This window comes from Dasypus novemcinctus, chromosome 1, assembly GCF_030445035.2.
Source record: "Dasypus novemcinctus isolate mDasNov1 chromosome 1, mDasNov1.1.hap2, whole genome shotgun sequence".
NCBI classification, from domain to species: Eukaryota; Metazoa; Chordata; class Mammalia; order Cingulata; family Dasypodidae; genus Dasypus; species Dasypus novemcinctus.
The window spans coordinates 207,083,555-207,108,166 of NC_080673.1; the positions used below are offsets into that span (position 1 = coordinate 207,083,555).

The 24,612-nt window shown below is 50.2% G+C and overlaps 1 protein-coding gene and 1 pseudogene across 1 annotated transcript in view; one reads left to right on the top strand and one right to left on the bottom strand.

The window, feature by feature from the left end:
• Positions 1 to 1,273: 1,273 nt before the first annotated feature.
• RNF4 (ring finger protein 4) overlaps positions 1,274 to 24,612 on the bottom strand; it is a 34,577-nt gene continuing 11,238 nt past the window's right edge. Inside the window, exons 3-9 of the mRNA XM_012521054.4 lie at positions 22,486 to 22,645; positions 14,919 to 15,033; positions 13,022 to 13,101; positions 5,251 to 5,260; positions 4,636 to 4,789; positions 4,003 to 4,051; positions 1,274 to 3,507 (exon numbers count right to left, since the gene is read on the bottom strand). Of these exons, the coding sequence (XP_012376508.1) occupies positions 3,358 to 3,507; positions 4,003 to 4,051; positions 4,636 to 4,789; positions 5,251 to 5,260; positions 13,022 to 13,101; positions 14,919 to 15,033; positions 22,486 to 22,494 (567 nt within the window). The 5' untranslated portion in view covers positions 22,495 to 22,645 and the 3' untranslated portion in view covers positions 1,274 to 3,357. The remainder of the gene's footprint in view (positions 3,508 to 4,002; positions 4,052 to 4,635; positions 4,790 to 5,250; positions 5,261 to 13,021; positions 13,102 to 14,918; positions 15,034 to 22,485; positions 22,646 to 24,612) is intronic.
• On the top strand, positions 15,358 to 16,283 carry LOC139438709 (vacuolar protein sorting-associated protein 33A pseudogene; annotated as a pseudogene).

Sequence of the window (24,612 nt, forward strand, 5' to 3'; positions counted from 1 at the left end):
CATTTATGAGTTTCAAAAATGAAAGTCCCACGAACAATCCCTTCACACAGCCAGCTTGGGGTCTCCGTCTTCCCGCAGCAGCAAGCCCACCCACTTGCCCAGCCCGTGGACGCTTGGCCCCGGGCCCTCCACTGGCCCCTCTGCTGCGGGACTCTCCTGACAAGCCTCAGCTTGTGCCTGCTTCAGCACCAGGGAAAAGGGTATTGCCGTGGTCAGGGCAACTCTCCAGAAGCGTCAGTCAACACCCTCAGTTACCATGGAGGACAGCAGGCCCTACTACGTGCCAGTAAGAGGAAGGTCTCACAGGTTTCCCCTGGACCGTGGTCCTGGGCTCTCTGTTCAGAATTCTCTCTTCCTAGAGAACCTTCAGGGTGGCAACTCTGCCTGATCCTCAGAGAAACCTTCCTTACAGGACGCACTTCTGGTCTCAGGCCCTCTTGGAATTGTCTGACCTTTGCCACAGGTCTGGGGACTGAATGGCTCTCTCCCCCTAAACACGTGCTCCTTGAAGCAGCGATGCAGATGGCCACCACCTCCGTGAGCTACCGACCACGGTGCTCAGAGCCCGTTACGCAACGTGGCAGCCCTCTATCTGGGAAGAGACCGCCTGGCTGGAGACGGGCAAGGACAGAGGTGGAAAGCAAGTTAAGTCTTACCTGAGTCAAAAACTGGGAAACCCAAACCACTTTCTCTTCTCAGTTTCCCTGGTACTGCCCGTGACAGGCGGGTGGGCGGCAGGGAAGGGAGGTAGCGTCTGGTCCGCCCATGCCCTCCTGGGCCAGTGCCCACCGAGGGCTCTGTACGCGTGTGGCTGGGAAGGCGCCGTGCAGGACGCTGGACTCCTGGGGCAGTCGAGCCCAAGCTGTGCAGATCTTACAGCTCATCTCCTGCCCGTGGTCACCAGTCTTGTACCCCAGCCCCTCAAGCCAACCTCACCCGTGAGGGCTGAGCTACTACTGGGCTCTCCCGGTGATCCCGGGGCCTGTGCTTGCGGGCCCTGTGGCAAGAGCAGCCTCTTGGAGGGGCTCGGGCGGAAGCCTGGGTGCTGGGGGACAGGGCCCTCCCCAGGGCCTCTGGGCTCCGGAGGCTCCTCGTCGCGCGTGAGGCGAGCCTCTCCTACCTGCTGGTGTACGGGCCAGCAGCTGGACAAGCGGGATCTCCCCATATACACAGAGGCGAAGTACACGTAAACACCAGGTGGACGAGAATGTCGCAACTAATAAAAAGGGAGGAAACCACTTCAGATCACATGAACGCATGTAAATACACCTGGTTCAAATTAATGGTTTTATTTCCATCTTTTAACACTAGCAGAGGGGTTCAAAAACAGACTGACATACATGGATGTTATTTAAATGTAACAAAGGAAGATTTGAACTATGTACACGGAGAAGGTAAAGGGATTCTTCTATAACAAACTTCCTATTTTGCAGTTTCTGAATAAGTAGAAACTAAACATAGACGTTTTTCCAATTTAATCCTAGGGTGAAGTAACACAACATTTATGATCAACCACTTGCGTTGCCTTTAAGCATAAAACTAAAGATTTTTTAAAATGAGTATCATCGTATTATTAGTCAGCTTGTTGGCTCATGAAGTCTGGGTGTTCTTGAAATGTAAGAAAAACCATTTACACGAAGTCCAGGGAGAACTGGAGCAAGGCTCCACCGGAAGGTGGTCGCTTGGAACACGCCCTGTGGATACAAGCTGCGACGCTCTTACCCGCCGTGACTCTACGTAGAAAATGGTCACTTTTATTCAAACTAACTGGAAGTGAGCCAAACAGGTAGAAAGTCAGACTGAAGAATAAAATGGTTCTTTCCACATGGAGGAGGGATGCTCCTCCAGCCCGTTTAAAGTGAATTCTGTGCTGAGTCCCTGCTCCTTCAGAAGGGTCAGCTGAAGGTCAATTATTGCTAGCAAAGCCAGAGGGCCCCTCTCCCAGCTCGAGGGTAGGCCCCGTGAGAAGGCCGCGGGGTGGCTTGAAGCCCCCCGAGGGAGGAGGGAGTGGGGGTGGAGGCAGGCTGGCCCCACGAGGCCGCTCCCTGGTGACCCACCCTGCCCCGGGCTGTCAAGGTGGCTCGGGCCACCTCCCAGAGACTGAGCTCACACGGATGGGCTCACACATGTTGTGTGGAGCAGAGCAGAGGGTCGTATCGGGGCTCCTTGGGGGAGGAGATGCCACCGTGCTTTGCCAACCAAAATCTATGGAGCAGTCAAAGCCCAAAGGATCAGAGCCCAACAGCCAGAGGAGCAAGTCGGCAACACATCATCATCGGAGGAGAGGAGAGCCGGGCAGCAGCCCAGCAACTCAGGTGGGCAAAGCTCTGTACAGCGAGGGCAGCAGCGTGGAAGGGAGAGGCGATAAGGCCACCGTTATGCCACCACCTCCCAGGACCCACGCTCGGGCGAGGAGACATCAGGTGGGAACTGAGGAGCAGTGGACACGTGGCGAACACGGGATGGCCACCCACCCTGTGTGCCTTGAGATCCTGGGCCCAGGGAAGGCCTCTGGGGCATGGGTAGGGTTCCTGAGAACAGGGGGTGAGCAGGGGTGGGGCAGGGAGGGCACTGCTCCACAGGCTGACAGTGCTACATCTCCGGCCTGCTGAAAAGGAAGAAAGAACAGGCTTTATTGCACATTTTCATTCGTAAGGAAACGAGATTCCCTGCAGAGGTTCTCTTAACTCGCAGAGATCAAAGCACATCAACACTCCGGTGCAGGTGGAACCGCGGTGGCCTGGCTCTCCAGGACCTGGGCGGGGGCTGCTTTTGCAGCCGGGATCCTTGGGCTAGGTGGATGGTATCTGGCTTGGGTCACAGTGTGGCGAGCAGACGGTCGACTGGCAGACTCCTGTGGTGAAGGCGGTAGCCCAGGAACACGCAGAGAGAATTGCTAGCTCCCTGGCCACGGCCGGGAGGAAACGGTTTTATGGGGAAAACTCAAAAATACATACAGGTTCCAGAAAGAGGCTGGAACCACGATTCTCCATTCCGATATGCCCGGGGGCTCTCAGGCCAGACCCGGAGCCAGGAGGTCCCAGGGAGCCAGCCTGGGGTCCCAGCTGGAAGGGCGGCCAGAGGGGCCACCCCCCTCCTCCTGCCTTGGACCAGACCACCCAGAGGAGCAAAGGTGCAGCGCCGGCCTAGGAGGGCCCGGCCCAGCCCCACAGCGTCAAACTGGGTAAAAGAAAGGTCTGAGAAGGGGTTGGAAACAAAAGAGCAGTTTACATAGCAGACACGAGTCTCTGAGCTCAGGAAACTGGAGGCAGATACCCACAGATCCTGGAGGAGACTGCGGGAAGAATCCAGCCGTGCTGTCTGTCCATCCATCTATCCTGAGCAGCACTGTACACTTCATATATAAATGGGGTGGTACCGTTTGTGGTTGATCTTTTTCCTACAAGTTGGGCAAGTGTTGGCATTTTTAAGGGAATCACGGAGGCACTGGCTACAGAAGACATGGCCACATTCTGTAGAAACAATGAGACGTCCGTTCTGAACAATCTAAAAAACAGTAAGAAAGGAAGAGCCGTCAAGCTCACTGGTGCCCCAGGGCAGCAGCAGGCCCTGGTCTTGCCCATCCTGCCCGCCCCCGGCATCACCATGGACAGCGCAGGCTGGGGCTGAGGACAGATGGCTGCTACTATCTTAGAAGGGGACCTGAGGGCAGGGGGCGGGGCCAGTCTTCCAGAAGTAACAAGTGGAGAGGGCCAGGGGGTCTCAGAAAACACGAGCAACTTCTGCTAAGAGCCAGGATGGGGAACACGCAAGGCTGACGGCCTTGTGGAGGAAGCCATGGTATTGCACGGGCAGGGGCGGAAGGGCCCAAGGAGAAACAAGCACGTTCTCCCTTGGCACCGCAAGCCCTGTGCCGGCCTGGCTGAAGGTGGGTGGTGTTCAAAGGCCACCTGATTAATCAAAAAAGCAGCCTATCTGATCTACTCTTTCCATTGGAGCATTTTGGAAACCAAAAGGGAAGACACAGCTAGGTCTGCTTACCTCGGAGTATCCATCCATGCAGATCGGACAACTGACAGTACCAGAAGGTCTAAAACCACAGGGTTTCACATCAGTTTCTCAGCAAACTCAAAACATTCACTTACATGGTATCACCTGCTTCCTAGAAGCAGCCCAACAGCCCACGGCACCCCCCAGGGTCTCCTGCGTGTTCCTTCCTGGTTTTCTCTGTCCCTGCCTTAGCTCAGGCACCCAAGGAGGCCTGCAGGCAAACCAGCTGCTCCCACAGGGTGGCCACACAAAGGAGAGGAGCAGAGGAGCAGAGAGCCCAGGACGAACGGAGGCACTGACAACCCTACCCACCGCTGTTTCCCACAAAGCGCCCACCAGCCCCACCCACCCCCAGTGACCTCACGGGGTATCTGGAGGCAGCTCAGGAACCCCCAGAGGCCTGGACTCCCTGAATCTGCTCTTTGTATCAGAAGGTGGCAGGGATGATAGCAGCCAGGGCTGGCCCTGCCAGCACTGCCCACCTCATCACTGTGGAACTGCTGACCCCAGCTCTGGACCCAGTGCTGAATGCGGGGAGGCGCGCCCTTCCATGCAGGGCTCACGGCACTCGAACGCACCACGGCCCCACCGTGGCAGCGCGGGCAGGGCAGTGGCCCTCTGTACCTGAGTCCCGCGGCTCCTTCCTCCCTGGCGTTCCTAGAAGTGTGGGTGGTCACGTACACGTCCCTGGACAGCTCCTCGTCATCACTGCTCACCACACAGCTGTCACCATGGTCCTGGCAGAGGCGCCGCCCAGTCCTCCGTGGCCGCCTTCTTTCTAAGGTTTGAGGCAATTTTCAGGGCCGCAGCCGCCCCGCTCCCACTGCCCTCACCGGGGCCCTGGTGTCTTGGCTGCCCCCCTCGCCCCTCCCTCCCAGTGCAGAAGGGAGACACTGCTGCCCCGTCCCGCTAGAGCCCAGAAAGCCCTGCCCCGCCTCCTTCCTTCCCAGGAGACACCCCCCCTCAAGCAGCGGCCTGAGTGGTGCCCCTTCCACGGCAGCCAGCTTCCTCCAAGGTCCAGCCAGCCCACGGCAGGACTGTCATTCAGCTCGGGGTGGGAGTTCCCTTTGCAGCTGGGAGACCTGGTGTGGCAGGCGTGACCACAGACTCCCAGGGCCTCCCTCCCCGCTGGCTTCCCTCCACTCCTGGGGTCTGCCTGGCTGGGCCTCCACAGCTGCAATCCTCACTCAGTCAGCTCTCTACTCAAATCCAGCGAAAAAATGAGATGAAACCACTCACCGTCAACAATCTTTTAAAAAGAAGGGGAAAAACAAGAAAGAAACAATCAGTTTGACATAAAATACTCAAATTTTAAAAAACTCTTTGATGACAAAACTGAAGCATTTCCTGTTTCCAAGGTGAGAGCCGCTCCATGGGACCCCTGGAGCCCAGTAGAGCGCCCCACCCCTGGCCCTCTGCAAGGGGAGCCCCTGGCCCCTGCCCACTCCTGTGGTCAGCCAAGGGCCCCTCACAGAGCCTCCCGCTGCACGGGGCAGAGCGTGGCCTCCACCTGAGCGCCAAGGCACACACGCCGCGTTTCCTCCTGCCTGGGTGGCACAGCAGAGCCCATGGAGGCCCGAGGGGCTCGGCCAGGTGGGAGCACAAGCCTCGGCCTCACCACGGACCGGCTGCTTGACCTGGGGGTGACTTACCCTCTTGGGGCTTCGGATTCCTCTTCTGAAACACGAGGCGACAGTGCCTCCCCTCTCAGGACGCGGTGGGGACTGAACGACACAGCGCCCACTGCTCCACAGTGCCCGGGTACAGTGCTCAGGACCCTGCCTGCAGCCACTCCCACCTGGACCCACGTCACCCACAGAAGGGTAGTCCACAGAGCTACTGCCAAGGCCCAGCCCTTCTTTATTTGGAGAAGCAGGTGTGCAGTCCCACTATTAACTATGTGATTAAAAACAACGGGCTAAAGACAGAAACCAAAGTAGGCCACGTGTGGACCACAGATGAGCATGACAAGGATCGCGACAAGCCCACCGAGCACAGCCAGGCCAACCAGACGAACAAGAGCTTGACAACGCGCAGCAGCCGGCTCAGAGCGCTGCCTCTGCTACGACAGTTTCAAACCAGCTCACGTCAAGCCTCCTCCCATATCACTAGCTGACCACAGCTAAGACAGCACCGGGAGCAACCCCCCTCCCGTGCTGGCAGGGGGCCGGGGTGGGCACTGGCTCCTCCTGGCCTCAGCACCCTGCAGAGGAGGGAAGGTCTCTCCCATCTTGACCTCCCTGCCACTGGGGTTCTGCCCGTGAAAGCAGCCCTCTCACTCAGACGCATGCACACCGGCTGGAGGCAGGAAGGGGAGTGCTGCTTTTGGTGGCTGCGGTGGCTGTGCTGGTTGACAAAGCCACTGGAGTTGAGGAGTTCTGGTGGACATAGCGACACCCAAGCCCAGGCTCCTCGTCCCTGGAAAGAGGCCACAGCTGTATTTACTCAGAGTCTAAGGGCTGCAGAGTAGCAGCACCTTGGTGGGCTGCTGCCAAGATGTCCCGGGAGCCATTCCTTAGAGACCCTGCCAGCGTCCGCCCCTGTACCTCTTCCAGACCTGCCTGAGAGCCAGAGTGCTTTCTGCTTGGCCACCTAGGAAGGAAGGTCTGAGGCTAAAGCTCCTCCCTCTGCAGCGAGAACAATCCCTGTGCCTGGACCTCCGGGCAGCACCCGGGCCTGCCCGGAGAGGTGGCTCGAGAGGGTGGACGTGGAGCTGTGGGCACCCATCCGGGAGGTCAACCTCATGCACAACACGTTTACGTCAAGAAAAACTTGGGATGGAAACACTGTCCACACGATGCCTCGAGGGCAGCAGCCCCACGGGGGGCCAGGCTGGCCCCAGCACCGAGCGTGCCCAGTGCTGCAGCACGGTCTGCGGAGGTAGGGGTGACCTTGGGCTGCCCAGAGCCGGCCCCTTTCCACTGCCCTGGTCCCTTGGCAACCAGTAAGCGGGAACTGGTCCCACCAAACGCAGGTCGGGCCTGAACACCGAGCCTCCCAGGCAGCGACCAGCCACCTGGCTCAGCTCCTGTGCCTCCTGGAATCCCGGGACCTTGTCACTATGTGTGCAAGACAGCAGCTCCGCAGTAGGCACTCTCTCCACCCAAGGGCCAGGATCCAAGGGCTGTGCGGTGGAATGCTCCCCTCAAGGCGGCAGTCCTGCAGGCAGCAGTGCTTGCCTGGCATAGGAGCTGGAGGCAGGGAGGTTACCAGGGCTTCAGAAATGGGCCTCGGGGATCTCTGCTCTATCTGAGTTCTTAAAAGTACAAAACCAAAATCTCCACAAAACCAACCAGTCCTCTGGTCTCAAGAGCTGGAGTACTTCTGTAAGCTGGCCCAAGGTCAGACAGTCACGCGCGCTCCCTCACTGCCAGCCGCGGCGCTCTCGGGCTCCTGTAAGAGCTCGGCGCCCGGCCCTCCGCTCCTGGGGCTGAGCATCCTCACTGGCCAGCTGGGAACAAAACCTGCCAGCGGGCACACCTGGGGCCTGCTCTGGGAACTATGACAGGAGTTCGGTTACCCCAGAGCCTTGCATCCTTCTGAAGCACGCGAGCCTCAGAACACCCGCGAGGGCTGCAGCCATGCCACAGACTCCAGGTGGGCAGACAGGCCCTTCTGGTGCCGGGCACGGCAGCATGCCAGGCGTTCTGAGTACTGCTGTGGATGCAGCCACAGGCCGGGGCCAGCTAGGAAGAACCCTGGTGTCCCTAGGCGCCAACGGATCCCCAGTGCTTCCCGGCATGCTCATCAGGCTGAGGACGGAGACCTTGCTGCTCGCAGCACCGCACACGCTTCTACTGCTACATGGAAAAAAGAGCCATTTCCAACCACGACGCACATAAAAGCCTACTCTTTACATCCAGAAGTGGCCCAGGGCACAGGCACAGACGATGACTGCGACGGCGGCACGTCAGGGCCTCCGGGAAGACACGAGCTGCCGTTGACGTGCCAGTCAAGCCCTCGATCCCTCCCCCCGCGGGCGGCTGCTGCCCTCGCCCTCGCCCTCGGACATGGCGTCCAGGCTCCGGGCCTGCTGCACGTTTCTTCCCGCCTAACTGCTGGCTCCCTCGCCCCAGCACTTCCTGGGTGCCCGCCAGTCCTTCACGACGGGCAGACAGGCGTGGACAGGACACTGCAACTCCTGCAAAGGCCCTCGAGCGATGCTTTCACTACCGCCTTGGAATGTCCTGCCAGGAAGGACACAGATTATGAACACAAACAGCAGGATTCACTAGTACGCTATGGAAACGACCAAAAAAAGAGGCCAGGAAAACATGAAAAAACACAATCTTGGGGAATCCAATGAAGAAAAACAGCCCAAGCAAGAAACATCTGTAATAACTCATCACTTTTCCTATCAGAACAGAAAACGTCATGGTGTGACTACTCAAGAAAAACGGGCTGAAAAATGGACTTTGTCAATCTACCCAGTCACTGCAGGAAGCCGAAGAGAAAACATAAACGGCAGGCTCAATACTTGGATCAATTTTCCCATTGAAAACAACCAAAAGCAAGATAAAATAAATGTTTTTTAAATCAAAGAAGTGACAAAATAATAAGGAATTAGCAGGTCAAAACTGAAAGGAAAACAATAACCCAGGGGAATCAGCACAGAAGAGTGCCTTCTCCTGAAAGGCTCACAGAGGACAGAAGCCAAAGCCTGGGCCTACGTCAGGAGGACCCACGGAGGCCTGGCATGTGTGGGGGTGACGGGTTACCACAGCCAAGGCTACCTGTGCCAGCGGGGCCTTAGAGCAAGTTGCAACAAATTCTAAAGAATTCACCTCAAACAGAATATGCTTTCTGATAATGCAATAATGAAAGCAATCAGTAACAAAAAAGATAAGAAAATCCCCATAAGGCTGGTTGGAAGCTAAGAAATATATTTCTAAATAACCCCGGAGCCAAAGAAGACATCAAAGAAATTTCATAATATTTTAAATTGAATGTAAAATACCACATACCAAAGTGTGCTGGATGCAGCTAAAGGAAATATAATCTTAAATGCATTTATTAGAAAAGAAATGATGACAACAAATAAGAAAAGAGAAGAGCAAAATAAACTCAAAGGAGGAAAGAAATAATCAATGAAATAAAAACTTACAAGAGAAAGAGTCGACAAAGCTAACAGGTGGTTCTTTGAAAGATCTAATAAAGCTGATAAATCTCCAAAGATACTAATCTAAAAAGACAGAAAACACAAATAACCGTATCAGAAATGAAAAAAGGAGACACCACACTTCAGATTCCACAAAAATATCAGAACACATTATGAACAAATTATGCCAATAAATGTGAAAATTTTAGATGAAATCAACAAATTCCTGAAAACTGTAACTTACCAAAACTGATTAAAATTCTAGGCCCAGATACCTTCACAGCAGAATTTTACCAAACATTCAAGGAAGGAAGAATTCCAATCCTAGAAATGTTCTGGAGCAGAGAAAAAAAGGGTGCACTTCCCAAACTCGCTTGAGAAAGCCACCAATACCCTTCAAAGAAGGTGCAGGAAAGAAGTTACAGACCACCCTCACTCATGAACAGAGATGCAAAAGTCACACGCAGAATACTGTAACAGCTGAATCTAGCAATGAGTAGAGAAAGATAATGCTCGACAACCACAATAAGTTCAGCTGCTTTAATGCTGGAAAACAATGTAATTTTCCACTTCATCATATTAAAGAGAAAAATAGTAGATGCATTTGTTAAAATTCAACGATTCATATAAAAACTTGTAGCCAAATAAGGAACAGAGAGGAATCTCTCTGATCTGAAGAAAAGGTATAAACAACCAAAAAACACAGCAAGGATCTTATTTAATGGTGAATCCTTGAAAGGTTTTAAAATGAGATGAGAATGTCCATCATCACTTCATTCAGTGTAGCAAAAAAGGTATAGCCAAAGCACTAAGTCTGGAAACAAAAGGAAATGGAAAAGAAACCAAACTGTCATCTGCTGACATGATATGACTGGGTATGTTGAAATCCCAAAGATTTGGATTGAAAGTTACTATATTTTTAAAAAGCCAAGCCAGTAGATAAAATAAACCATTCTTTTCTTTCAGGCTAATAGGAAAAAAAAAAGAAATTCTAAAATTCCAGCTTTAATAGTATCTTAAAATATCATGCATCTAGAAATAAACCTAACAAAAATTTAGAAAACCTCCACAGAAAAAATTACACTAAGAGATATTGAAGACCCCATCTCAAACCACACCCAAATAAAAAAGTTCAGGTGGATTATAAATCTACACATGAAAGGCAAAACTGTAAAACTTTGTAGAATGCAGGAAAACAGTTTTACAATATGGAATAGGGAAAGATTGTCAAAAAAGTGGTAAATTCAACTGTACTAAAATGTGAAACTTCAGTTTATCAACACAAACCAAAGTAGAAGATACAAAATATTAATGGCAGAATGTATTTAGAACTTACAAAAAATTATTAGAAATCAGAAAGAAAAATACTGCCATCCAAATGGAAAAATGAGTGAAAAAGATTCAAACAGGCACTTCACAAAAAAGGAGACATATCAATATACATGAAAAGGTGTTTGATCTCTCTTGTAATCAGGAAGACACAAGTGAAAGCCACAGCAGGATCCTGCTAGCCAACAACCACCGGACTGGTAATGAGGCTGTGGAACAAAGAGGACCCAGACACTGGTGGGAATGTAAACCACCACCCCTTTGGAAATCATTCTGGCATTATCTAGTAAAAATCAAAGATGGCTGTTCTTTGCATAAATGTTAATTTTAGGGGGAAACTTTCAAAGCAGAGATGAATAAAGTTTCATGGCATTTTACTAGCCTCTTATTTTTCCTTATTCTTTACGGGCTGTGGATTCCTTTGAGAGTTGAGAAAATGCACAAATCTATATGCAAAGATATTCACATCCTTTCAGAAGGCTCACACGTGCTGAAGGTCGCCTGTGGGTCCCAGTATCCAGAAACTTCTTCCTCTCGTAAGGATAGAGAGCTGCTCTCAGGATTAAAACAGTATACTTAACCTGTTGCAATATTCCGCTGGAATTGGTAAGATTGTGTCCACCTGGCAGGGACATAACTGCATCCATTTCACATTCTCCCGCCACCCTGAACACCTAATTCCGCTCCTAAAGTTCGTCCAGAGTCAATACTATCAGCTCCCTGAGGAGATCTACATGAAGAGTAAGAATTTCAATCTTAGGGGTAGTCTTCATTGTCAATCAATAAACTGGCATTTGGATTTAATAAAATAAACAACAAAAAAGCCAAGGCAAGGCAAATCCTCTGTCCAAATGGCCCAGTGGGGAGGGCATGGGAACGCTCCCAGCCGTGGTCGCCCAGCGCCTGCCAGCTGCTTCTGGCCCACAGCTCCCCCAGTGCCTGCATCCTCTCCCTGTTCTCCCAACTACAGACCCAACAAGGGTTAACCCCAAGTCAGCTGGGAGTAGAGGTGCCAGAGTATGGAGACAAAGTCCAGGGGAAAAGAAAAAAGGTGGGAAAGCTCCGTGAAGCAGCTCATGTAGTGAGAGCAATCTGTTCATCCAAACAAAAAAAAAGGCATGCAAGGGGACACGCCCGAAGCCAGGTGTGCTCTCAGCAGTGCCACACCATCCGCCCCCACGAGGCCTCCCGGGCAGAACAGAGAGGTAGCCGGCACTGCAGGTGGTCACTGAGCACTGGACACAGGAAGGATCTGTCACCACTGGTGAGTGCTAATGAGCAACTGGGCTGCAGGCTCAGGTCAAGATACCAGATGAAGCTAGGTTTCCAGACTTACAGAGAAGCTTCTGTGTATCAGAAGAAGCAGGGCCCACAGGCAAGCTAACCCACGCTTGCTTCACAGATCTCACCAAGTTCTAACCAATCTTGAGGGAAACCACTGGCTCCGGTTTGGCAGCTAATGTCCCCTTCGTCATCTGCCCATGATCTCATCATGCTAGGGGCGATCTAACAGCTCCGCAAGGGCAGCTGCCTTCCCTTTGGGATCTGGGGTCAGGGACAGGGCAACCAAGTGGTTTCAACCAGAGACCAGACGCTAAATCTGTCAAGTGTGACCCTCCTTTCTTCTTTTTCTGAGTCTTGAAGCTCTGCAGTGAATGGGCTGTGCCTGTGCCAACAGTCGACAGCAGCCAATGAGGACAGTGCTGGGACTACAAGCGGCAGGCTCGGTTACCAGCAACCCCCGCCACCCTCCCCCCTCAGCAGCACCTGCTGCCACTCCCCCAACACTGCCAAATGCGCCATGTGCCCTCTGCCCTCTGCCCCACCAACTGCAATCCTGTCATACCAAGGAGCTGACGTAGTGTTCTCCAGAGAGGCAAAGCTTGCCCTAGAATTCAGCGCGTGGGCTGGCCAGATGCCCGGCCGTGCATGCCCCTTGCCCCGAGGAGTCTGCCCTGGGGCCACGCCCTCCCTGCCAGTCACCGCTGGTCCCAGGGCAGGGGCAGCCTCCAGGCCTCGTTCTCCCTGGAGTGCTGACACGCCCGAGCACCAGCTGGCAACGCGGGCTGCTCTGCGTCCACCGGGACCACATGCACTCGAGAGAGTTCCCCCTGGCAGGCTAAGCAATTATTTCTTTTCCCACCAACAGCGAGGACAGAGACACCCATTTACTGGGCACCACCTGGGTGCCAGGCACTCAAATGCAGGCCAGGCTCTCATCCCATCCTCACGGTGAGCTACCTCTCCAAGGATGACTCCACCCCATTTTACAGGGGAAGTAAACGAGGTGGGGCCATGTGCCCAAGGTCACACAGCTGGCGCAACTGCAGGATCAGGACCTGAAGAGAGCGGAGGGGGCCTGGCCTCATGAAGCCGGTGTCCAGCTGTGGAAAGGCAGGACTGACAGACCTATGTGCACGGCAACAGGGCAACCAGAGGCTTCCTGCAGCATTTCTCCTGGTGAGCCTCGGTCACTGTGTTCACAAGACTCTCTGGCATGCGCTGTAAGCGAGGCCTCAGAGCCCGGTGCGGGCAGGGGGCCCACCGCTGGGGAACAGCTACCTCTCTCAATCTTACACTTACCACGACAGAGTCGTTGTGAGTTAGATCGACAACCACAGGCTCTAAAGATTCACAGGTGAGGTCCACGATTTCATCTCCAGCTTCAAAATGAAACATTTTAATAAGCATTAGCAGAAAAGGGATGGTGTATCAATCTAAGCTCTAGTAATATGATTCCAGAAGTGGTACAGGCTCCTACAAAACTAACTGCCCTGGAAAATATGATGCAAAAGCATCAGGGCCAATCTCCCTTTTCAGGAGTGACAGTCAAAAATATCCTTGCAGGGAAGCAGACTTGGCCCAATGGAGAGGGCGTCCGCCTACCACATGGGAGATCTGTGGTTCAAACCCCGGGCCTCCCTGACCCACGTGGAGCTGGCCCATGCGCAGTGCTGATGTGCGCAAGGAGTGCCCTGCCACGCAGGGGTGTCCCCTACATAGGGGAGCCCCATGCACAAGGAGTGCGCCCCATAAGGAGAGCCGCCCAGCGCGAAAGAGAAGTGCAGCCTGCCCAGAATGGTGCCGCACCCACGGAGAGCTGACACAACAAGATGACGCAACAACAAAAAGAAACACAGATTCCCGGTGCCACTAATAAGGATAGAAGAGGACACAGAAGAACACCCAGCGAATGGACACAGAGAGCAGACAACTGGGAGAATGGGGGGCGGGGTGGGGTGGGGCGAGGAAAAAAAAGTCCTTGCAGAGTCGTGCTGAGCGAGCGTGTAGGGCTCTTACAAACGGACCACTGGCTGTGCAGTATATACACACCTCCTTCCCTCTGACATCACATGCCCACACGGCTGGGCCTCTGCCCTACCTATTTCTTCCCAGGGGGGAGGCAGGGACTACCTGACCGGGCGAGCGAGGCGCACCAGGCTGGCTGGTGAGGGGCCCTGCCCTTCGGGATGGGGGGCTGCCACCTCTGCTCCTCCCTGCAGGGGGAGGCGACGGCAGCTAGGGCTGCTGCTTGACCCACAGACTTCAAGTCCTGCTAGGCCTGGCAACTCCCTCTGGTCTAGAGTGGGCATTTCATCTCCCTTCGTTTCTCAAGTGCTCACCAAGGGGGCTGAAGAGGGGCGTTAGCTATCTGCTGAGCCCTGGAGCCCTGGCCCACGTCAGCAGGCTGGGCCTCTGCTCTGCAGCGTCTTCTGAGCTCTAGGGGATACTGTGTATGTCGACAGGTGGCCAGGACAGAGCCAGGAAGGACATGGGCCAAGCTGTGAACCACAGTTACCTGGCAGGTGGGAATGGGCAGAGGACAACTTTCATATAGAACTGAAAAAAACTAGAATTACTTTTTTTTCTACTATTACTAACATTAAAACATAGGAAGGTAAGATTTTTAGAAATAAAGTTTATCTAATATGTATTTGGAGAAAGTGATATACAATTTAACACGTTCTAACTTGTTTTACTTCCTGACCTTAAGAAGTTCCACAGGAATAAAAAACGTAACATATCCTAGGCATCCAATCTGGTCACACCAATGCCCTTTCTTTGTCCTGGCTGCCTAGCTCTCCTCCCGACTCCCTGGAAGGATGGCAGGATTCAGCAGGGCCTCGGCTTTGAGCATGGAGGAGAGAGGGGTCCTAGCCTGCAGGTCCTAAAAGCGACACCCTTAATAGAGTAGCTAACCCTTGTGTTATCAGGGCTGTCTGCCAAGCACGGGTCTAAGGGCTTTATGGACTGACTCATCTCTCCCTTTTAATAACTACGCAGCAAGTACTGGCATCATCCTCTACTTCAGATGAGGAAACTAAGGTTCAGAAGTTGAAGTTACGTAAGCTGCACAAGGCCCTCCAGCTTGTAAACGGCAGTGTCGGGCACTGATGGTCCCAGAGCCCACGCAGCCCACCATGCTCAGCGGCCCCCCCACTCCAAAAGCCCCGGGCTCGAGGACCACCGGCACTCTTACCGCTTTCCACGAGCTCTATAGGCTCTGCTTCCAAGGCCACCTCGGGCGTGGAGGCTGCTTCCCGAGTTCGCTTCTGGGCTTGTCTAGAATGTATCGTCCCACCGCGGCGCTTTCTCTGTAGGTATTGAGGGGAAAAGAAACAAACATTCACACGAGCTCCTGACTGGTAAAATTTTAGCAAGGAGTCCAAGTAAAAGGAAAAAAGGCCAGCACAGCAATGTTTCAACTCATTAAGAAGACTATACGGAGACCTGAGGTCCGGGCCTTTCAAAACTTGAGACTCCAGAACAGTGAATGAATGTTTATAAAGAAAAAATCACCCAAAACATAGTGAACTGAAATTCCACAGACTTTCAGAATATCAAATAATATGGCAGAAATACACAAGTTGAGACAATTTATAGCTACTCAACCAAATCTCCCAAATATATTCAATTAGATGACTAAAGAGATAAAAGACATCAAGAAAACACTGGGTGAGCACAAAGAAGAATTTGAAAGCATTGATACACAATTGCAGCTCCTACAGGAATGAAAGGCACAACAAATGACAGTGAAAATACACTGGAAGGGAAAAAGGGGTGGTGGGAAAGACGGAGGCCCACCTGTCCTATGGACGAGTGAATGTGCACGTGCCACGTGTGGGCGACCTGCACGAGTTCCTGGACAGGTGCACAGGGAGCAAGGCGATGGTTTGGGATGAGCACCTGCAGGACCACTGGGGCTGAATGCACAGTACTCACTACTGCAGGAACATGAGGCGGAAAAAACGTTCATTCTTATGTCGTTTGGCAGCAGCTAACGTCAAGACTATTATTTTTTTCATTAGATCCAGGCTAGAATTGATGGTATCACTGCTGTAAACGTGCTCAGTGAAGACAGGTGTGGCCCAGTGCGAGATTTCCACATCGTGTTTGTGCTGCGCTGTAGCTTATTACGTGAGTAGCAGCTGAAGGATCTGGATGCTTCGGGATCCTTCACTCACAGGGAGGAATACAGCCTGGCTCTCATTCCATTCGGCGGGGATCTCTTATCCTGGAGTCAGAGAGCGCGTTCAGAGAATGCTACCTGGAGAGCGACCAGACCAGCCTCCACCACACAGCCCAGGGGCTGAGGGCCTTGCAGGCTCTGTACAGACCCGCCCCCGAGGTCTTCAAGAAGGGAGAATGTGTACGACAAGTAGTCAATAGGATGATGAGGATGAAGAGAGAATTTACAGGAAGCCAAAATGCAGTACTTCCTTGTTTTGATGTCTTGCTGCTTCATCACAATGTGGATTTATTAATGCTTCTTGCCACTCAGCTTACATACAAGGAACACATTGATGAAATCAACGGCATTCAGGGCAGATTAGCCGATGCCTGAGCAAGCTGCTGATGTCTCCCACACAAGGGCTTGTCCCTTCACAAGGGGAGACCGTGGGCTCACATGCACGTGGCACTGCACTTTAAAGCACAGAGATCGCTGTGGCTGGCAGGCACAGGTGAGGAGAGCCTGCAAGAAGAGGTGGCCCTGGTGCTGAATTTTGAAAGAGGGGCAGACTTTAGAAGGGGATGCTGGCAAGGGGCAGGGAGCTTGAGAAAGTAGAGAGCACACTGGGGAAAAAGGTTGGGGTTGCTGGGTGGAAGCCTTGGAAGGACATCTGGAGCTTAGGCTTGTCTGGTTACTAGGTCAGAGGTCACACACAGGTGTTTTGTTTTGCTTCTTTGGGTTTGGACCACATGATAATTTTGTTTGATTTTGGTTTTTTAAAGCAGTTTCACTGAGATCTATTCACATATCATGCAATCTACCCAAAACGTATAATCAATGGCTTTGGTATAAACGCAGTGTTTTGCATTCATCACCATAAGACATTTTAGAGCAATTTCATCGCTCCAAGAAGAAAAACTCCATACCCTTTAACAGTCACCCCTCCATCCCTCTATCCAATTTTTAAAAAATTGGTTATTTGCCAACATTTAAAGTTTGAGAAATTTAGTAGTGATTCAGATTTCTGGCATGTCTTTAAAAATATCTGAAGCTCTCAGTCCCCTAGCCAGGCCCTGCCCTCCAGCTCACCACAGTCCCCGTCCTCCCTCTGTTCCTGCCCGGCCTCATTCACTTCAGCTCCATCCTGAGTCACGTCAGAGGGAGCCAAGGAAAGGTGGGCCGCAAATCCAGGGAGACAGAAAGCAGAAAGGTGGGTGCCAAGGCACTGGGAGCAGGGATGAGGGAGTGAGTGCTAACAAGTACAAGTTTCCACAGGGGATGAAAAAGTGCTGGAACCAGAATGGTGATGACAGTACACACTGTGAATGTACTTTATGCCACTGAATTGTGCCCTTACAAATGGTTTAAATGATCAATTTTATGTTATGTGTATTTTACTACAATATAAATAAATGAAGCAAGCAAGTAAGAAACAAAACAAAACACTGTAGGCATATGATAGATTTGGAGAGGCAGAAGAAAGGATCAGTAAGCTTGAAGACAAGGCCTCCAAAAGCGAACATACAAAAGAACAAAGAAAAGAATGGAAAAAACTGAACAGTCTCAGGGAACTAAATGACAGCAAGAGACATGAAAACATACGTGTCATAGGTATCCTGGGAGAAAAAGGGCAGGAGGAATAGTTGAGGAAATAATGGTAGAAAATTTCCCAACCATTTGAAGGACATGGACAGTCTTGTCCAAGGACAACTTACTCCCACTCAAAAAATCCGAACAGACCTACTCCAACACATACACTAACCAGAACGTTAAATGCCAAAGATAAAAAAAGAATCCTGAGAGCCAGATACATCTTAAAAAGGAGAATGAAGTTGGAGGACTCTCACTTCCAAACTTTAAATCATATTACCTAGCTACAGAGGTAAAAAAACAGCATGGTAGTGGCATAAGAGACATATAGACCAAAGGAACCGAACTGATGGTTCATAAACAGACACTCACATCTATGGTCAAGTGATTTTTGACAAGGCTGTCAAACTCACCCAGCTGTACAGGAACAAAATGGTGCTGGGAGAACTGGATATCCATATCCAAAAGAAAGAGGATCCCTACACCTCACACCTTATATAAAAATTAACTCAAAATAAATAAAAAACCCTAAATATAAAAGCTAGAACCATAAAACTCTTAGAAGAAAATGTAGGCAAACATCTTCAAGATCTGGTGGTAGGTGATGATTTCTTGAGCCTTACACCTGAAGCATGCAACGAAAGAAAAAATGGATAAATGGTACCTCCTCAAACTTAAAACTCTTTTGCGTTTCAAAGGACTTTGTTAAAGACAGAGAGGGAACTCCATTCAATGGGAAAAAACATTTGGAAAAAACTTATCCAATAAAGGTTTAATTTCCATGCTATATAAAGAGATTATAGAGGGAAGCGGATATGGTTCAACTGATAGAACATCTGCCTATCATATAGGAGGTCCAGGATTCGATACCCAGGACCTCCTGGCCAAGATGGTAAGCTGGCCCATGCACAGTGCTGCCGCATGCAAGGAGTGCTGTGCCACACAGGGGTGCCCCACGCACAAGGAGTGCACCCTGCAAGAAGAGCCACCCCTCGCAAAAAACGCAGCCTGCCCAGGAATGGCGGCTGCATACATGGAAAGCTGACGCAGCAAGATGATGCAACAAAAAGAGACACAGATTCCCAGTGCCACCAGACAAGAATGCAAGTGGACACAGAAGAACACCCAGCGAATGGACACAGAGAGCAGACAATGGGGGACAAGGGGAAGGGGAGAGAAATAAATAAATAAATCTTTGAAAATTAAAAATTAAAAAATGAAACTTGAAAAAGATTATACAACTCAACAATACAAGAACAAGCAATCCAATTAAATGGGCAAATGACTTAGACATTTCTCTCAAGAGGAAAAACAAATGGCTAAAAAACACATGAAAAAAAATGTTCACTATTACTAGCTATTAGAGAAAAGCAAATCAAAACTACTATGAGATACCATCTCACATGGCACAGAATGGTCATTATTAAAAAAAAACAAAAAAAAATACAACAAGTGCTTGCGAGGCTGTAGCGCAATAGGAACACTCCTTCGCTGCTGGTGGGAGTGTGGAATGGTGCTGTCTGTGGAAGACAGGCTGGCAGCTGCTCAAGAAGCTAATTATAGAACTGCAGCATGACTCAGCAGTCCCTCTACCAGGAATGTATCCAGAGGAACTGAACAGGGATGCAGTCAGGCATCTGCACACTGATGTTCATAGCAGCCTTCTTCACAGTTGCCAGAAGAAGGAAACTACCCAAGTGTCCACCAACGGACGAATGGATAAGCAAGTGTGGTACACATACATGCGACGGAATACTACACTGCTGAGAAGAAATGACACTGGGACACATATGGTAACATGGATGAACTGGGAGGCTATTATGCTAAGTGAAATAAGCCAGACACAAATGACAAATATTGTATGTTCTCACTAACATGAACTAAATCTGAAGAATAAACACATGGGAGGTAAAACCTGGACTATACACTACCAGGATATGAGGACTGAGAAGGGGAACTGATGCTTAATGTTTACAGAATTAACTAGCCTGACTATAAGAGTGTGGAAATGGACAGAGTTGATGGTAACACATCATAGTGAGTATAACTAACGTGATTATGGTCGAAAGGAGAAGTCTAGGGACAGAAACATCAATTGAAAGGAAGCTAGAGAATAACCTAGGGACTGCAGCACAGTGAACTGGACGGTGAATGGGATTGTGGTTAACAGTACAAACACAAGAATGTTTAATGAACTAGAACAAATGTATGTCATTATTACAAGGCGGAAAGAATATGGTAATACAAGGGTAAAATACAATTAATGTAACTTATGGACTATAGTAATAAATTTAGTTAAATACTGCAATAATTGTAATATTCTTACATCAATGTCAAAGAAGTTACTATATCATGCTAAGGGTCAGTAACGGGGAGTGGGATCTTTCCTTTTGGACTAAGGAAAACGTTCAAAGGTTTACTGGGGCGAGGGCTGCACGTCTGTGATGAAACTGAGAGCCACTGAGTACACACTGGTTAGAAAGTACAAGGCACGGGACTGGGTAACAGTGAACTCTGTGGTGGAAAACGGACTTTGGTTAACAGTACAAATATGAGTGTTCTCTCATGAACTAGAACAAACATGCAATATTAATAATAGTGTTAATAATAGGGGGCATATGGAAAAAATATACCAAGTGTATGCTATGGACCACAGTTGTAACAGCCCGATCATGTTCTTTCATCATCTGTAACAAATGTTCCACAACATGTCAGGCACTGGTGAAGAGGCGATGTATGGGAATACGCACATTATGCACAGTTGTTTTGTAACCTCACATCTTCTCTAAAAATATATAACATATATTTAAAAATATATAATAATAACAACAATAGATAATTTTTTAAAGTTTATGGCAACTACCTCTCTGGAAGCTTCTTAGTCCATGTCAGGATTTGGCCTTGGCAGCGGATGCCCTGGGAACCCCTTCCTTTAAACAACTGTATAGACCTATATTCCCTGAATCTGTGTTCAGCCTTACAAATCCTGTTTCGTATTTTAGACCGAAGAACACCAGTCTCTTGAGTTTATATCCACTGTGAAAGCAGGTCTTTCTCCAAGAAACGTGGTCTCCAACTTTTCAAGGATACTGTCAAGTGTGATTTGCACCCTTACATTCATTCCTCTCCTCACCCCAGCTCTAGGAACCAAAGTTGCTTTACGCCAGTCTACTCCATCTGGATGGGCCTTGGGCCCCCAGTGGGTCGCCTCATTACTATACCTTTGGGAAGGCTCAGGCTCTCCACACCTGGCTGCAGGTCACATGTTCTAAAGCAGCCTTTCTTCCACATTCTTAGGGCACTGGTTGCCAAGATGCCCTGCATTTCTGACTTGGTTAGCCCCAAGGTTGAGAATATGCTTTTCCCCAGCCTTCCCAATGGAGACAGAGACTGACAACTGAGCCTGCCCCTGGCCACTGCCTCCCTGCACCGCCCCTACTGGTCCTGGGCTCCCTGAGGTTCGGTGCTCCTTCCCTCTGACACTGGACCTGCCAGTTCTTCACAAAGCTCCACTCCTCCCTACTGTGTGACCTGGGACAGTGACTTAACTTCTTAGCCTAAACGTCCTCAGCAGTACCTGCCCTGTGGAGATGTTACAGGGAGTAAAGGAGATGAACGGCTGCAAAGCACTGAGGATAGATGGAAGACATTATTATTACTCTAGTTCCTTACTACATCATTCTTCCCATCCTGGATTGTTTGCCACTTTGTTCCTGGTAACTGTGGAAGGACAAGATAATGTAGGTGAGATTCAGCACAGGACCCAGAAGCAGCTAGATGATGAGGCTGTAGAAAAGGGTTAAGTTTAATTTTCACACAAACGGGAAGCCAGAGCCAGCTCTGCCACTGGAGGGAAGGAAAGGGGTTCTAGTGGCTTTGGCACCAAGGATTTGAAAAGTGGTGCCAAGGGGGGTGTGTGGCCAATGGAGCAAAGTAAGGGCGGGGCCAAAGCGAGGGGCGACAATGGCGAGAAGCGAGGGCAGGGCCAACAGTGAAAGCGGTGCCAAACTTGAAAAGTGGAGCCAGGAGTGCAAGTGGCGCCGAGCCCGCTGGAGCGCAGGGAACACAGACGTGGTGACTGAGAGCAGGAACCGTGACAGCCAGTCAGACCTCTCGGACAGGCTGGAACCCCTGAAGCACCCAATCAATGGGGAACAGGGGAGGGACCTGCGCGTTAGGTTAGGGTTTAAATGTCAGTGTTTCTTGTTGTTTGGTGTACCAGTCATTTTATCCAGGTTGCACCGGTTCTTGCAAGATCGTTAATATAATTCTTTTCTCCTCTACAATCGGGTGAGCTTTTGTTTCCCAGCAGGTACAGCTTTCTTGCTAACAAGGCTGTCTTATATCTGGTCCACCTGACAATGAATTTAGACCTCAGAAACATGTTTTGAGCTTATGATCCTTAGAGCAACGGTGAGGAATGTGTTGTGACTGTCAGCAGGGAGGACTTCCAGGCTGTCTTCTCTACAACTCAGGGGGCTCCAGGTGACATGGGGGTTACACCAAACAAGAGCTGCTTCTGAGATTTGATAAGAGCCCTAAGAGTAGTTTTAATGATCCATCAACTTTGGTTGCTGAATATAAGAAAACTCTCACTACCAATTACTACCAATACACTCACACTGGATCAAAAATTAAGTGGGGGGAAAATAGAAGGGAAAACTGTAAATAGGTTTGTGAATGATTAAATAAATGCTTGCTGAAGGAAACCACAGAGCCCTAATATTTGCAGGACATTGACAGCTGCTGAGACAGTATTAAGGTTCAAAACCTGAGGCCGTTCCTTCTCAGCCTTCTGTCTTCCCGCAGCCATAGCTCCACCCCTGACACTTTGAATTCAGCTTGGGATTAAAAAAAGGGAAAGCTGGAGTTACTACCAGAGGGTTCCCTGTACACAAGGACTAGGGTTACTTAGAAGAACCTTTATGATACTTTGCTAACATGCCTCCTATTAAGTGGGTAGTTGCTCAGCTCTGAAACAAACCCCAACGCTGACACAACTTACCGTGCTCATTGTGTACTTTGGCTCTGACCTACAGAACAGGAAGGGGTCCGAACCCGGCTTGCAAGGAGCTGAAGTTCTCAACACCTCACAGGCAGGTCTGTCAGCCTCTGGCCTGCATTGAAGAGTTTGGAGCCAGCTAGGTTTCCAGAACCCTCAAATCCTGAAAAACAAAGACACTGTGTTGGTCAGTGCTGCCACTTGCATCAATAACAAAGCTTGGTTCAGTAATTTACTGAACCCTTCTATAACGTAGGTTCTTTGTCAAACACTTCATATACTTTCTTTAATGCATTCCCACATTATTCTGGTGGAATACAGGACTACTTGATCCCAAAGTTTATAATGACAACCATTATGCTATATCTACTACTCTCCAAATTTTTGACTGTTGAAACCCTAGCAAAGTACTATACCAGCTGCTGGAAAGAAGCCAAGAGATTAGATAAGTGAACTAGAACTGCCACAACAAAAATAAGCTGTTTCCTCACACATTAGCTCACCTACGCCTCATAGCAACTGCAAAGCAACAGAGATTCAGAGATGACTGTTTCATTGTACAAAGGGAGGAACTAAGCCCAGACCCCTGGCTTGCCAGTGGAAAAAACATGACTGGACAATGTCATGGGGCAAGGATAACTTCATTCAGGGGGCTGTGACAGCAAGGGGGAGAGGAGAGCTGTACTCTGCTCAAAGAAAGGACAGCCAGCTTTTAAAGGACTGGAAGTAGGTGGAGAAAAAGTCCCACAAGACAGTGAGGGGGGCTGCTTAATGGAAGGGGTGAAGGACTTACAGAGATCACTATTAGGACCACTCGGTCCTTAGGATCTCTAGGTTCGGAATGTTTTCCTGTGTGGTCATCAGGCTCCCCTGAGTGAGTAAAGGCTGGGTGAGACGAGGAGGGAGATAAGAACTATCCATTTAAGAGCCTCGTGGGTGCCTGGGTGGCCAGGATGAGAGGGAGAGGAGGGGGAGGCCCAGAGCCCGTTTGACATTTAGAGTAGAGTCTGAAATCTCTACCCCCCCCCAGTCTGAGTTTTTTTTTCCTGCTGTTCCACAGCTGCAGGAGTATTTTCAAGGCAGTCAGGATGGGGAAGTGAGCTGGTAGGGGCACAAAGGGTAGGGCTGGCAGCTGGGTCAAGAGAAAGAAAACAGTGTTTCCTCTTGTTCAAGAAAAACATTAAGGGCAAACTGAACCATTTGTTGAGAGGTGTTGGTAAAGGAGTTGTTTTAGGGTCAGGAACCTTAAAAGACAGATGTCTAAAAGGAAAAAAATACTAACATATTAAAGTCAAAGAGATTGGTGGATAAAATCTTTTGACTATACAACACTGTTCTTTGAGTTTTGGGAAGTGAGATTAGATGTTCTTGGCAAGGCTACTTCTCACATAAGGGCATGCATGACTTATCACTTTTTTAGTGACCCAGAGGTGGCTTGTCCACAGAGAAATGCAGCCCACACATGGTTTGTTGCAGGGATGAGTCCCTGAAGTATGTATCAAGACCTCTTTTGGGGAAAAGGCCGGATACAAGACAATCCAGTCTTCCTAAGGGTTTGGCAGTCAGGTTTTAGTTTTTAGTAAGGGTAGGAGGAAAACTGAAAATGTTAGTGTGGAAAATTGCAGCCAAATATTGAAAGAAAATGTAAGAATTAAAAATTTGGTAGGGGTTGGCAACACAGGCAAGACGGCAGGGTCCAGTCTACTTAAGAGAAGTTCTCTGCGGTTTGGAAAGGGAGTGCTGCTGGTGGTGCTGCTCCAGGGGTCGCTCCCTGGGAAGCACTGGGCTACAACAATGGCCAAGGGGCTGAAGAGACAGAGACCTACATGAGGCACACCTAGGCAGCGCAAGTCTCACCAAATCTCAAATCCCTCTTTCACCCCCAGCACCACTGTCCCAACTTTCCCCCTAACCATTACCACAGCCTCCTCATAACTGGTCTCCTACCTACAGCCAAATGAACTTTCTGGAACACATCTAACCACTGCCAACTTTGTGAGGTTCCCATTGAGTCCCAACAGCTCAGTGCTGCCTGCAGTTAGAGCACGACTCTGCAAACAGCCTGGACTGAATCCAAGTGCCTGGGCCTTGGGCAAGGCGGTCTCCTCTTCACCTATGCAGCTCCCTCGA